Raw genomic sequence first — 16,370 nt, 5'->3', positions numbered from 1 at the left:
ATTTGAGGACTTCAGTAACTCAGCTACAAGTAAAAGCCCTATTACAGAACTAGATGAAGTTCTTTGACCTCCAATGCATGTGAGATGCTGGTGGTCTACTGCTGGCTTTCAAGTGTAAGACCAGGAGACCCCACTTCTTGCTGATCCTCATAGTGGAAAAAAGTCCACACCTGGTCAAACCCAAATGGAAATGATCTGAGCGCACTGACCATTCAGGCATCATTTATGCATTTGGCAACTGTCCCTGCTGAGATTATCTGCAATCACATTGTTTTCTACTGATAAAATAAAGGGTCACTAGATAAATGTCACAAAGTGTACCAGTTTCATAATCAGATTTCTTCTGCACACAGCTGAGCAGAATGAGCACAGCTATGTTTGTTGATGGGTTCACCACTGCCTGAACTACCTTTCAGTGAACATAAGAGAAGAATAATCTTAGGGCTGGATGAATGGCTATTAACTGAAGCCTCATTCCAGAGAAGCTCGGTCTCAAACTTTAAGATGACTCAGATACCCTCCCTCACCTCTTCTGTGATGCATCTGAAGTTCCTGTGCCCGCAGTGAAGGTGGATTGAACTGGACACCTCTACAAAAATTCACTTAACTCTGATATTTCCTAACTTGGGTGTTTGGCTTTGCAACATGATTATTGTTCTTTTAATGCAAGCTTTTTGCATGTAATACACAGGCACACACATACACCCATTAAATTATTCATTCACGTATAAAATTTACTTCTCCATAAGACGACTTACAAGGCTGTAAAAATCACTTCTCAAGGGAAGCCATGATCAATGTGTTTGGAAGATCCACTCAGTTTACTGACTTCAATTTTTGCTTAACTAAGGTATTTTTCTGCATTTTTTCCCTTTCCCAGAATAACATCCTCAGTAGTATACATTTTATTTCCTCCCCATTGTTATGCAAGTCAAGCGGGCAAGATGAAAAGAATTATACCTGGAGGATATTTATCATGTTCCATACCCCTATGAAGGCCACTGTTCTATTTTCCTCTCTCTCCCTATTACAGAATGAGTATGGTCAAAGTGCCAAATCTCAACACAAACACCTATTTCTGTAATTTATGACAAGAACAAACAAACATTTTAATGATTTGCAGATTTAGAGCAATAATTCACACTTTTCCTGAAGATTTTGCCAGACTAGTATTTGCCAGACAAATATACATACACACACCTTTACTCTGAGCACATTTTCCCCCACTCAGTCTCCAACAACTTTGCACAACTGATCTCACCTTCAGTGAAACACAAGAGACTATTTCAAGGCTGTATATTTTAATCCAAGAAAACATCTTTTATTTCTAGTAGTATGACCCACTTATTTTACAGTGAAGTCTGGCAGCACAACTATAAGTAGGTCTTTGTCAGGATTTCCATTACAACTTTTCCAGAAAAGTTATATTTTGCTTCAGAATAAAACAAACATGATTTTCTCATTCTATGTTTGTGCAGACCATTTAAAACTGATCATATAAAATACGTCTTCACTGCAGAATTAACTTGGATGATTGGCATTTGGGTTTGAGCACATGGGTTAGCTTACCACAGGTGTGAGTGGCCACACTGAAAAGCCACATTGAGTAACAGGATGCGCATTGGTACTGTGCTCATCTGTATCTCTTGGAATTTTGGGGGCAAAGTTCATGGTTCTTAGCACTACAGTAAGTGGAAATGCTCCGATTCTTTCCCAGTGAATTATGGTAAAATGTGTCTAACCTTCTAGATTCACTGGGGGATCACGAGAAGGAACCAGAAGACTATTACCACAAGTGGTTAGCCTTTGGAGACAAAAACTGAACTTTTAAACTTCTGAGATAACACCACGGCTATAATCATTCCGTGTCCTTCCTAACCCCACCACAACCAGAGTCTTCTAACTCCACTCCCAGCAGGGTCCTTCATAAGCAGTAACAATGTAGCTGTCTCTTAGCAGCAAGCATCTTAGAAAGCAAGTGGCTATCAACCTGCCTAGTAAGTCCAGAAATATCTTTATAAAGTAATGCCATTGTCCCAGTTCCTGGAGTATGATATCAGAAACTTACTTTCCAAGCTATATCTTTCTTGCCACAGCAGAGCCATTAAACCAGGATTTTCTAGGTGATTTAACGCAGAAGAAATATTCTCTCTGCACACATTTAACATACCAAAGAATAGAAAAAACAAAAAACCTCCCAAAGGTTAGAGTCCACCACTGGAAAAATCAGAAACAGGTTAGTAATTGTTTTAATTGAATATTCTTCTATTCATTCAGTAAAAATCCTTGGTTAGCAACATTTAGAAAGAATACTCTTATAAATTCTGAGCAAATCTTACTATGAGCTAACTTCTTTGTTGCAGGAAGATATTAACTGAATTGAACAGTTACGCTTCCAAGACATTTCTAGATTTACCAAGATTACTGTTCCAAACCATTTTCACTTGCTTTTCCAGCCATTTAACCATAAGAAGCTAGTGCAGCAGTTCCCAATCTTTTCCAGACTGGACCCATTTTGACAATTCAGGAAGACTTGTTGACTCAAGGAAATTCAGCACTGGGGGTGGGTGGGGGAGACCCATTGATGTAACTAGCTAATTGTGTGCCTGAGGTAAGAATATAAAATTGTGCCCCCTCATGTTTATATATTCATAGTAGTTATTTGATAGAAAAAGGGAAAATACATTAATAATAATAAAATAATAATAATAATAATATAGTAACACTAAATTTATTATTTTACTATTATAATTTATCTGAGTTCTGGTGGAAGAACGACCCTCATCCCCCAAACTTGCCCCCCCCCCAACCCTACATTCAGAGGTTAGAGGGCGTGAGGGGAGTCACATTCAAGGGCTGTGGGGGAAGACACAAACAAAAATGAAACCTGACAAAGCAACTACACAGAACAGAAGGGTGGGTGGGTGGATGGGTGGTTGTGTGTGAGAGAGAGAGAGAGATACAATTACTTACTACAAGGGTCTATTGAGTGGCTTGCCTGGGAAGGCTACAAATATCAAAAGGTGGAGAAGCTGTCTTTGTAAAGTGTAATTGTTTCTCTATTGATAGAGAAAGCTGTTGGATGTGGCAGTGGTAAGGAGCTGCAAATGGCTTCTTTAAAAGCTGCATGCAACTCTGAGCTGCTGGTAACCCTTAACAAATCTGATCGTGAGCCATGTTTGGGTCCCGACCCATAGGTTGGGAATGCCTGCTTCAGAGAAAGAACCCAAGAAAAGTTTATCTAATTCACTTTTCCTCTTGAGAATTAAAGTGGAAAAACATAAGTCGTTTTTGTCACGACTACATTTTAAACTACAACTGGTCCCAGCAAGAAGCATTACAAACATCAACAAAACCCTTTTTTCATTTCTAAATGAAAATACACATTAGACTAATAAATTGATGTGTTATGTCCAAAGACTTATTATGTGGCAGAACTTAGGGAAAAAAGTTGTTCATATACGTAATGTGATGTTTGCACTGGCACAAACTTAAAATACAAGAAAGATCAAATCGAAGTTTTCCAGTATTTATTCTGTTGTATTTTGTACTAATAAGGAAGCAATGAAATAGGCTAGAATCAGACGTGAAATAGATATTTTTCCCTCAACCATTATATAAACAGACTGTTTAAGCAAGAGGCAAAGCAGCCCAGGATATTTGGGAAGCTGAAAGCAGCCTGGACTATTTGGCAATTTTTTTTTTTTGGCTTGGTCTGATAACTCAAACCTGTAACAGATAAAACCTAAGGCTAAAAACATTTCAACAGGTGGAAATAGGAGCTTTCCAACAAGCTAGAGAAGCATTTTCCAGTCAGAGGTTTGGAAGAAGTCAAATCTTAAAACTCTTTTCTTATTATGTCCTCCCCACCCCCAAGTTCAGCTCTGATTACGAATCACATTAAATCAACTGATCTCCTATGCCATATACCTGAATACCTGAAAATAGATTTTTAAAACATACAGTATCAAATATGATCCTTTCTACATGAGTTAAAGAGCAGAGTCATTGCTAAAAATCAAGCTGGAATTGTCAAAGAGGTAGAAATTAGTTTCAATAAACTGATTCTAAAGAGTAGGTACTTTTGACCACTTTTCAACAGTTTTACAACTTCTAAATATTGTCATTTGTACCCTGAATGTGATCCTTGCAAACTTTGAAGCTACTTGAGTCTTGGAGAAGATTTATAGCATAATGCTGAGATTGTAGGCAGCTAAGTATAATGACCAAAGCTTCATTGCATTATGACTGCAAGCCTATTCTATAATGTTTGCTTCTAAATTTTAAATATTTGCTGCATTAATCCTCTTGCTGACCCTTCTCTCAAGGAAGATTCCTTCTTTTTCTTTCTGTCATCATCTCATTCTGGATATGGTTTTTGGGTCTCAAAAGCTGGGGTCCAAGAATGGAATCTCCCAAACCATGATGCTCTAGGACTAGTTTCATCCATCTCTACCCCTCGAAAGATCCATATCCTCCTATTTGAACTCCATCACCACGGTGTCCAAGCACCAACAATCTTTAGTATATTTAGCCTTACGATATCTCAGCGAAGAATTCCAATTTTTTTTTTTTTTTTTTGAGGATGGTGAGTCGAAGCACAGAGAAACTAAATGACTTGCCCATGGCCACACGGGATGCTTATGGCAAAGAGGGAATTTAATCTGCATCTTCCACAGCCATAAATTAAACACTAAACAACTGGAACATCTTTTTCTTTTTTCCTCAAATGAGAAAATGGGTCTGCTTTTCTCATATACATATTTTTGCTTAAGCAAATGAAGAGACATCAGCTGCTTTAATATCTCAGAAGAGGAAACAGTGCTGAGAGTGACAACTTATAGGGATAAACCTAAGATACAGCTGGTGTTTAGAAGATTATAGAGCCAAATTCAGAATTAGTGTTTTTGTTTTTTTTTTTTTTAAAAACAATCCCTCAGAAAAACCTTTGCAGTGCAAGCGTCTCTACCTCTGCTTGGTATTGTTGAAACAGAACAAAACTAGCAGGTGCTGCAGGGGGCTGAGCATTCCCTTGCCACCAGTGACTGGAGGACTGATTCTTTATTAATCCTAAAATACAGAGGTCAAAGAATAACTGATGTCTGCAACAAAGTACATATTAAGTGGGATAGACTCATGTAACCTGCCAAATGCTTAGGGACAGGTTAATCATCTGACAAACATTTCTTTAACATTTGTACAATGAGTGCACTTTTATATAACAAATGTTCAACAAAAATATTTAAAAATACACTGGTAGGTAAAAGTCCTACTTAAAACTGCTCTTTCCATTCAAACAATTCCAAAAAAGCTGGTGAAAATATTTCATCATTATAGCAATAAAAGCTACGTACACTAAGCAAGTATGTAAATTAATCAGTTAAGCTTTCTTAGAAACATGGAAGGCAAATTATTCATGATAAACCTCTATAAATCTCCTCTATTCAAATCTCCCATTGAATATCCCAGTCACGTCCATGTAATCCAAGTGACAACATATGCAGCAGAAATAAGATTCCACAACATTTTACATGGATTCCACAAGTCATGCTTACCTCTGAAGTTAGCGACTAATATCTTTCATCATTAAATATCAAATGTTTAGTTCTTGAAAAGCACTGCCAGGCTTAAGTCTCTAACTGCTTCTCCATGAGTCACATTAAATCTACACATCTCCTCCAACAACTGATCCTCTATGTAGAGCGTACAAAGTGGTTCTACAGGTTGAACCTCTGTTGTCTAGCACCATTGGGATTTAACCAGATGAGAAAGTTTGCTGGACTACATGAGGTGAATATTATTTAGCACATTACCAATATTTCCACTGCTTACTGGGCTCTTAAGACATTTACGGATATACAAGAACTGGTGGCTGTAAACAAACTTTATGGAACCATGGGAAACTTGGCCACACCCATGAGAAGTGGTCATTTAGCTAACTAAAATCATGCCAGATTATGCAGGAGCCAGACAAGAGAGTGTTCCAGATTAGAAAAGTTCAACCTGTACATTCTTTGTTAAAGCACTAAAATACTCAATTACTTGTTAAAAAGATTAGTTTTTCCTGCAAGTTATTGCCTTTATACTTCACACTGAAGTTAAAATTGCCTACCTAAATAGGGAATACAGGGAGTCATCTTTAAACTGTTGATATAGTCTCTAAGTCGTTTGTAATTATCTTCTTTACTCATAACATACTCCAACTTTTCAAAGGTAGTTTTGTCTTTTCGGCTCAACAACTGGAAAAGAGAGACAAAGTTAGAAGGGTTGCATTTCATCTAGAGTTGTGCTGAATTTTGCACTTAAAGCAGGGATTCAGATCAGTTTGTTAAATATTAAGAACACTTAATCTATTCCTCCCAAATGAAAGCTCTTACTCTTGAGTATGAAATATATTTTCTGGGAATTCATAAGAAAAAATTGTTCATGAGTTCAAATTAAGTTTTAAACTGGTCCTATTAGAAATTCAGGATCATGTTAAATCATTTTTGGTTCTCATTACTTTAATAAAGGCACTGAAATTGCATGCACTGGTTAAATTTTTTTAAAAGGATTTATTTTTAACTGTTCTTCTCCATTACGGAAAATTTATTCTTCAACAGGTATGCACCAATAATGTTCTAATACAAGGAATTCCACGATTATCTACCCTCTTTCAAAATGCCTGCCATCTACCATTTGCTCTTAATCATAGCAAAGCTAAAAGTCTCTTTAGCCAGAAATGGCTATTCCTCCCATCATGCCCCAAAGGGGTGAAGCCAAGATGAATACAGATAATACGGCTGCCCTAACACCATAGCACCATAAAAATGGCCTGTTTCACAGCCATGTGAACTTAGTTCATTTCTAAACAACAAATGACATGTGATCTCAAAACACTGGATAACTCCCTTTAAAATACGCAGTATATTGTGGGATATGACATTGTATCTGTGTTTTGATCATGTTGCTAATAAGTCTTGATTTTGAAAAGGAAAAGGAAGCTTGCAGCAATCCTGCTGGGAAGGGTGCCATGCATTTTAAGAAAGAAAACTGTAATTAAACATGAAGTAAAACTGGCATAACTGAAGTGGGTTTAGGAGTGAAAGTCAGGAAGATAGTGGTACAAACATACATGTGTAGTGTGAGGAAACAGAATAAGTAAAAAGCTTGTGAACATCCTTCAGTAAACATGTATCACATTACAAATCATTGTGTACGCTGTTCTTAAAATATGGTTTGACGTGATTTATTAAGGACTGTCTCATATTCATGTGCATTGTGGCTATTGAGGTATTGGTATTGCAACCAAATTTGAAAAAATGGCTCTTCGCTATTTTGGTTGCAGACCCCTAACCTATTTATGGTCATGAACTTTCCAGGTAAGTTTATTTTCCAATGAAGGCAAAAGGAGCATTAAAAGCTAGCTAAAATTTTAAAGTGCCCTATACTTCTATAAAGTAAATGTATTATCAATGCAGACACATGGTGGCGTTCACATATAAAGATACAAAAATCTGAGGAAGTGAGTCTGTCCGACAAAAGTGCATCACCTAATGAATTAGTGCTACATAACTGCAGGTTTGTTAAAATACACACTAACATGGCTACCTCTCTGTTACTATACAAAACTACTGTTTAGTAAGAGATGCAACTGGAGCTTGATCTGCCTTTTCCACAGAAAAGTACGTTTTAAGCACAAACCAGCTGCATACTTGGTTTGGTCTGCAAAAAGACAATATTAGATTTTATGTCACTTTTCATCTAACACCCAGAAGTAATCTTTTACCATAAATCTATACAGCATTCAACAAAATTAACCATATAGTTAATTATAGGTGAGTTTTATTAAGTGTGTTGAATCTGTGCTGGGGAAGCACTGCTTTGGTCTGCGTAGAATCTAGAATACATAGGAATGCTCCTATGAATTCCAAGGTCTGAGGCAGCAGTATGGTTGATTTCTGATGATTCATCTGTAGGCCTCAGTGTTGAAAGAGGGCAAATGTCATCTGCACATTAGTGTTTCTTGGTGCAGGGTAGACCATCTTTGAGATACAGGAATATTATTACGCCTTGTCATTGGAGATGTGTGGCACCTTCTGCAAATGTCTTTGAAAAGATTCTTGGGTCCACGCATGGGTAGAATGGCAGTACAGTGAGGTCACAACATTTGCAAATTCAATTATTCACAGGTGGCTCACCTGGAAGAGCAGCAACCACAAGAAAGGAGGTGGCTTTAACTGGGGCATGGAGTGAGGCGACAGAATGACGAAGAGCAAAGGAAAGCTCTCTCTCTGCAGCCAGGGCTCAGGGAGGGTGCCAGTGGCTGCTGCTTCGCTGAGGCTATGAGGGAGGAGTGCCAGATCCAGGGGCCTTGGTGAAGCTGGGAGGACATATCTCCCTGAGATATGTATGTCCTACTCCCCACTTGCACACACACAGCTAAAGACCCCACGCACCTTGGGGGTGTAGACGGAGCAGTGCAGGTCGTGGACAAGGCCAGAGCATTGGGCTGCAGTACCTGCATTGGAAGTCTGGCAGGAAAGGGGCCTCACTCCACCGGCCATGGCAGATCCAATGGTGTTGACCCGCCCTACACCACAGCAGCAGCCACTGGCCCCAGCCTGGCCTATATAGAGCAGGGCACCCAACCCTGCCTCCAGCCAGGAGCACAGTATGGCCACCAACCAGCTCCCCATGGCCCCTCTGCTGGGCTTCTCCTTCCCCCACTGCTACCCAAAGCTGCCTGGGAGCCTGCCAAGTTCCTCTCCCCCAGCCGTGGTAAAATGTGATAAAACAATATTCCTGACGTGATATTCACAAAATTCAAAATTTGCAAGGGTTCTCAACACCAAACCCTTGCAAACTTTGTGACATACAAAAAGATCATCTAATTTTCTATTTTAGCCAAATATAGTGCAGCACAAAGAAGAAAAAATACCTAAAGAAATTGACTCTTTCAAAATATGGTATTAAAAATGAGATGTGCAAACACACTGTTTAATACATTACTACTATAAAATATATTTGGAAACATTGAAAAGATCAAGTTCAGTTATCAGTGATAGAAACAGAAAATTATTTATGGAATCTGAGCAAGTAATTTCTGGACATTTATTCTCTATAGCTAAAAAAGCCTCCAACAATGTAAGTCACTTGAATGATTATAAACTCTGTTTAGCCCTCATAATACTCCAATAACTAAAACAAAATAGCATTTGGCCAAATTAGAAACCACTATTTTTCTAGATTTTTCCAAGGAAATTATTTCAATGCCAACAAGGAAAAAGTCTCAAGAAAAGAATGGAGACATAAATGACTAGAAACACACTGTATGAAGTACAACTGAACTCCAAAGTATCTTTGATAATAATTAGATCCTTGAAGCAAGCTACATAGGTTATAACAAATTATTTCTCAAGAAAAAAAAAAAAAAAAAAAATCACAAATTGCCCTACTGAGCTTACTTACCGCCCAAGTTTTAGTTAACCTGAAGATGGGGGCACTTTGCAATCCAGATACCACCGCCATAAGAGCATGCAGATTATTCAGCTCATAAAGTTTCTGTGAATGAAAACACATTCAACTGAAAAAAAAAAAACTCCATCAGCAATAATGGGTGTACAGCGGTTAAAAATACTAACCAAATATTTTAAAATTTACACAGAAGGCAAATTAAGCTCATACATAAATACCCACAGAATCATAGAACACTAGGACTGGAAGGGACCTTGAGAGGCCATCAAGTCCAGCCTCCTGCCTCAATTGCAGGACCAAGTACTGTCTAAACCATCCCTGCTATCTAACCTGTTCTTATATATCTCCAGTGATGGAGATTCCACAACCTCCCTTGGCAATTAATTCCACTGTTTGACCACCCTGACAGGAACTTTTTCCTAATGTCCAACCTAAACCTCCCTTGCTGCAGTTCAAGTCCATTGCCTGTTGTTCTATCCTCAGAGGCCAAGAAGAACAAGTTTTCTCCCTCCTACTTATGACACCCTTTTAGATACCTGAAAACAACTATCATTTCTCCCTTCAATTTTCTCTTCTCCAAACTAAACAAGCCCAATTCTTTCAGCCTCTCTTCATAGGTCACATTTAAACAACATTAAACAGCAGTGTAAAAACGGTACAGAGCACTACTGGTCTATCTTAGGATAATGGCGTATCCTTGGATAATTATTTTTAGATAAATTAGTTTCATGGAAATTTTATTCTTTGTGACTCCATGTAGATCACCATACATGAACCTCTCGCTCTTCCACTCTATACACTGACAGATTCCCTCTTTCTGGGGAAAGGAAAAGGTAAGATTTTTTGCTAAAATTCACATACTTTTATTTTTAACTAGAAAAACAAAAGCCATAACAGGACTTATTAGGGTTAGGGTAGCACTGAGACACAGCAGACAGCTGCTATCTACAGGTGAACAAGACTTGACTAGCACCTGAAATGATGAAAACTTCTCCAATTTCACACATAGCCTACTCCAAAAGAGAGTCATTACGTCCTGCTAGAGATACCCGAAGCTTGCATAAGATAAAGCTATATTCTGAAGTGAACAAAAGGTGTAGTTACCGAGTCAAACAAAATTCCTGTTGTATAGACTACTGATTAAGTCTCAAGAACTGCACAGTGACTGACTGCTGCTGAAGTTCCCATCAGTATTTCAACCCAATATTCCACAAAACAGGGGTAGTTAAGCAGAGAGGTTCAAAAGCACAAATGGCAACTGATGCTTGATTTTGTCACTTCCAAAACAATCCCTTTGTCTTTGCACATGACACACCTGAAGAAATTCAGAAGCACCTGTCAACCAGTTGGTGAGCTTTCATCTTTGAGAGTCAGTTGTCCTATGGACAGAATGGCTCTGCGCTCACCTCCCTTGGGCCACAGGGATGTATCAGCAGTGGTATAAAGCTTGCAGCTGGAAGCGACTCTAGTCCTGCTGTGTAATTAGTTGTGGTGCCAGTAAACCCCAAGGGGGAGGGGGTGTTAAATTGCTTGGTGCGGGGCGGGTGGTAGATAGGTCCCAGAGACACATGGTCACTGTCCTTCCCCTGCATGCCCAAAAAGGGTGCCCACTAGGAGGATCTGAGGACTGGCACAGGCCCTCAGGGAAACTGAATTTGAGACCCCTCATCTACTATTTCCCCATTGACGTTTGCCTGTCAGCCAAACTCAAAATAGGTCAAAAAAAAGGAGAGACAGATTTGGAAAAAGATCCCAAATGGGAAAGAAAGATCCCAAGACCTCTCCCCTACCTCTTCACAAGATTTATACATAGATGATTAGCTAATATATTGGAATAGATAACATTAACAAATATGAGAAAAGGAAAACCGGGGTAGCAACTGTCACCTTTAGTCAAAAAATATTTTGAAATTGCATTATATCCAAAAGAAAGTATTTCATACCAGACTGATTGATATTAACCATATTATTCTTAGAATAAGAGAGGTCTCAGGCCCATTCCTTTCAGAAGCAAAAATAAACTATGTATTTAAACGAAAAACCATCAGAGCAAAGTAAAATATTCAGAGTCCGCAAGTGGCAGCCCATTCTTAATTGGAATTATCCAACAAAATGGGAAACAAATTATACTGACTGAGAAAAACTGAATTAGGAAACATGTGAAATAAAGAATCATCATTTTCTTAATTTCCATAAACTTTTAGTCATATTACTCCAGTCCTAGAGATTTGGTCTGTCATCCTTTCTGCTAATGGTGTCACATTGATGAGCCCAAACACTACCAGATGTTAACAGACACCACTGGAGTCAAACAGAATGTTAAACAAATATTTATCCACATGCATTTTTGAAAGGTTGAACGCGCACACAAAAGTTTCAGCATAGCTATTCCCAAAACAAGTGATCTTACCTTAGCAGTTTTAATATAGTGGCTCAAAACTTCAGCTCTTATCTTTAAAGTTTGTGCATGAAGAATCTCTTGAACGACCCAAAAGCTTACCTGAAAAAAAAAATATTCACCTTGTGCTGTTATATGTAAAAGGTAGCTAAAGCAAATATATTTCATGTATCAAGTGAAAAATATATACTAAGAACTACATTAAAATAAAGTATACTTGCTACTTTATAAGTTACAAAATACAAAACTTAAAATCTTAACTGACTCAAACTGCACATATTATTCAACAAACACAAATTTAATTTATTCAAAAATGTAACTACACTAATATTTGAGATCCTTAACTTCTGCATTTCCTTACTTCAATATTTGTCATTTACAATCTTATTTTGCATTAAAAAAGCACACCACTAAAATTCAAATTATAGCTATTCTACAATATTAAGTCTGGAATTCTGTTCTATCACATTCAAAAAAATTGCAGAATCCTGCAACACACATGTAAAAATTCTACTTATGGAGTTATAACATTGGCGTTTTTCTGTGATATCACAGAATTTAAACTGCACTATCCTGAAATTTGAGGAAAAAATAATTTGATACTTTGGGTTTGAACCTCTCTCGCCCAGCACCCTCAGAACCTGACTGGTGCTGAATGAGAGAATTTGCTGGACTACAGGAGTCCAATACTATAGTACATTCCAACACTTCCACTGCTTACTGGTCTCTTAGAGGACATTCAGGGGTAAATTACAGCTAAATAACAGCACACAACACAGAGCCAGAACTGAAGGCTGTAAACAAACTTTATGGGGCCATCAGGAACTTGGCCACACCCATGATAACTAGTTGTCTGGCTAATTAAGATCATGCTGGATTACAGATATTTCCAGAGAAGTGTGTTCCAGAGGGGTTCAGCCTGTACAGAACTATGAACCTAATCCCTATGAAACTATGTAAATTCACAGTACTTCAGTCAATACCATTACTAAAAACTTACTGTAAAACAGCCAGGTTGCATACATTACACACATTTCTAATTCCTTATTTTCAACTTTGAAAGTTATTTCTAAATCCTAACCCTAACCCACTCTCACCTTACTGAAAGCTAGTTTTGCCTCGTGGATTTCATCACTGAAAGCTAACCATGTATGAACATGGTTTTAAAGTTCTGCTGTTTGAGTTAACTGTATGGTAAGTCTGTTTTTAAAATAGGGAAAGTATTCCCTGCCTCCCCAATCACCCATCTCAAAAAAACCCTGAATATGTTCTGTTTTAACTTCCCAAAAATCATTCAATCTTGAGCTGAGACCTTGAGTTAAGTTTTAGCTCCACTTAAATCAATGACAAAACACTCCCACTGCCTTCAATTAAATCCAGGATTTCACTCAGTGGCAAGTTTCAGTTCCAAGACAAAATAATTAAGACTATTATAAAGTTAACATTGATACAAAGCTATATGGTCTGATTTTCAAAAAGTACTAAAAGCTGTTGCACTTTACATTAACCTCAATGGGATTTGCGGATGCTCAGCATGTCTGAAAATTTGAAAAATATTTAAACTAAATCAAGGCTTAAAGTAGGAAGGCCTTGCTATACAGTTTAATATCTTGTCACTGATAGCTAAACTGTTTACAAATAATTTCCACTATGTATTTCCTCAGTAAAGTCTTACAAGACCCCCAAAACTCAGAGTTACTAACTTATCAACCACACCCCTCATTTGGAACCGAGTACACTATCAGGTAACAGCGCACGCACGCGCACATACACACACACACGTTAAACTACTAAAAAAAGGAAAGCGTTTTTTCCCTTCTGCACAGCAAACTTTCAAAGTTGTATGGAGTCAATGGTCTGTTGTAAACTTTTGAAAGAACCAAAGAACCATGTGGTCTTATTCAGAGTTATGAACTTTTTCATTTATGAACAACCTCCACCCTCAAGGTGTTCATAACTCAGGAAGTGTGTTACTGGAATGTTCTTCTTTAAAAGCGCAGCTATTACCAAATGCAACATATTTAAAACCGCATTAACATTTAAAGCTTTACCTTTAAATATTTAAAAATTAAAACAGAATTGTACAAGTTTTAATATCAAAAATAAATACACTCTAGTATGACATTAACTATGATAATTGATGCACCTTATGTTGCGACTTTTATTGTTTTGTTACATTGTTTTAAAATGCTGAAAAAATTAAGGTTCAACAGGTTGTAACAACTGTTGTTTCCAGGGAACTAAAAACTAAACATGACAAATAGGAGCATACTCTAGCTGCATTCCTCTTCCCATCCCCAAATTTGTATTGCTTCAAACTTCTAAGAAAGTAATAAGTTATTTCATGCAAACTCTGGCAGGGTATATAACCAGATGCTATCCTTGTGTCTACTTCCAATAAAAAAAACGCTTGTTTATCCTATCTAACCTCACACTCTGCAGTTTTAGAGTTCCATATTTATTTACACAGAATAGCACCAGGAAAGCCAAGGCCCTAAAGTACTATATTCTTGTTCAAGTCATGGTGATTTGGCCTGGACTAAATTCACTATCATGAAGCTGAACAGATCTTTGACATCATTTGTGTATGAAATGAAGATTCATAATCAGACAATTCTATTTTACATACTTCAAAAACTGTGAAATATTTACTTAACAAAATCCTGAATTCCTTACTCAGTTTTTAACCCAGTCCTTAGCAATGTAAATGGAAAACTGTCTGAGGACATTGGGTGGAATGGGGTAAAATTTTAAACAGCTTCTGGAATGGTTTTGAGATCACTGCTGTATTCCCTTTCTCCAGTTATCAGTAACCACTTTGCTTAAAAATTAGTGAAAATTGAACTCCATAGGTAACACTGGCTGGCACAATCTTTGATAACAAACAAGAAGAAAATACGTTCCAAACACCAGTCACACCTGAATGCACATTCACTTGGTATGTGCACATATGCAGTTTGTTTATTTATATAATTTTTTTTTGCCTTTCATTACCCAAACCTTATCTTCCTACCTGTGCCCTGCCCTCACCACCTTTCCCCATATTAAGTCATCATCCAGCTAACTGAGGTCATGCTGGATTACAGATGTTGTAAAATGAGCGTTGTGGATTACAGAGGTTCATCCTGTAGTTTCTTCCATTGTCTTTAACTGGCCCACAAATATTTGGTCAAAGGCTGCTTCCCTGCTTATTTTTCCCCCTCACAGGCACCTGACCCATGCAGAAAAGTCTTTTCTATCCCAATTTACCGTAACTCTGCTGAGTAGGTCATATATAGGAGTTCATACAATTGCATCTCAATCTTCTTACATCGAAATGCTTCATACTTCACAGTAACTACGGTAAAATTCTTTTAATCTGGCCTCTGATGGTCCAGCATTCCCTGAGATATGCGTAGCTTGAAATCTGCTTAAGCTGGGGGGCTTGGGTAGGGTCGTGGGAGGTTATGTCTGGGTGGGTTAGAGCTGGGGAGTGCAGGGGTGCAGAAGCTGGAGATGCATGGAGGCGTGCAGAAGCACATGTATAGAGAAACAGCTGGGGACATGCAGATGTGGCAAGCCACAGCTAGGTGCGGGGCGGGGGGGTAAGCCGCAAAGAAAGGTTACTCACGGTAGTAACGGTGGTTCTTCGAGATGTGTCCCCGTGGGTGCTCCACATTAGGTGTCGGGCTCGCCCGGTGCCGCAGATCGGATCTTCCAAGCAGTTTCTGCCGGACCGCGCATGCGCCGGTGCGCGCCACTCCCCCGCGCGCTCCCGGCTACGTGCGCAATCCGGTCCCCACCAGTTCCTTGACCAACCGCCTCGGATGCTCCTGCAAAACACTAAACAGAGATCGGGAGCGGGGAGGATGGGCGGGTAGTGGAGCACCCACGGAGACACATCTCGAAGAACCACCGTTACTACGGTAAGTAACCTTTCTTTCTTCTTCGAGTGTCCCCGTGGGTGCTCCACATTAGGTGACTACCCAGCAGTAACCCAAGATAGGAGGTGGGTAATCGGATTATGTGCAGCTTGTCCCCGAGAGGACCGCTGCCGAGAGACGGGTATCCTCTTGGAATACCCTGTGAAGGGCGTAATGTTTGGCGAAGGTGTCACAGGATGACCAGGTCGCCACTCTGCAAATGTCTTTTAGGGCAACGCCCTTGAAAAAAGGCTGTTGATGCTGCCACCGCCCTAGTGGAATGAGCCCTGGGCATGGCCAGTAAAGGAGTCTTTTCGAGTTTGTAGCACATTTTTATGCAAGATACGATGTGCTTCGAGATTCTCTGCGGAGAGAGACATTCTCCTTTTGATTGGGGAGCGATAGAGACTAGGAGTCTATCCGTTCTCCGGAAGGACTTGGTCCTGTCTATATAGAAAGCTAGCGCCTCCTCACGTCCAGGAGGTGTAGGCGCGCCTCTTTGTTAGAGTTATGAGGCTTTGGATAAAACGAGGGTAAACAATAGGTTCGTTAGTATGAAACTCAGAAAGAAACTTTAGGAACAAAGGCTGGGTGCAGCCGTATGGTTACCGCCT

At 38.9% G+C, this 16,370-nt stretch overlaps 1 protein-coding gene across 4 annotated transcripts in view; it reads right to left on the bottom strand.

Annotated features, from left to right (window-relative positions):
- RALGPS2 (Ral GEF with PH domain and SH3 binding motif 2) overlaps window positions 1–16,370 on the bottom strand; it is a 149,544-nt gene that overhangs the window by 81,073 nt on the left and 52,101 nt on the right. For all 4 annotated transcript variants that reach the window (XM_075002520.1, XM_075002519.1, XM_075002518.1 and 1 more), the window contains 3 exons: window positions 11,867–11,956; window positions 9,451–9,543; window positions 6,113–6,239 (listed from right to left, as the gene is read on the bottom strand). In XM_075002520.1, coding sequence (XP_074858621.1) covers window positions 6,113–6,239; window positions 9,451–9,543; window positions 11,867–11,956 — 310 coding nt within the window. The remainder of the gene's footprint in view (window positions 1–6,112; window positions 6,240–9,450; window positions 9,544–11,866; window positions 11,957–16,370) is intronic.

The sequence above is a fragment of the Carettochelys insculpta genome, chromosome 9, assembly GCF_033958435.1.
Source record: "Carettochelys insculpta isolate YL-2023 chromosome 9, ASM3395843v1, whole genome shotgun sequence".
NCBI lineage: Eukaryota > Metazoa > Chordata > Testudines > Carettochelyidae > Carettochelys > Carettochelys insculpta.
The sequence above is the reverse complement of the archived record's forward strand: the minus strand, read 5'-3'. Positions and strand labels throughout refer to the sequence as shown.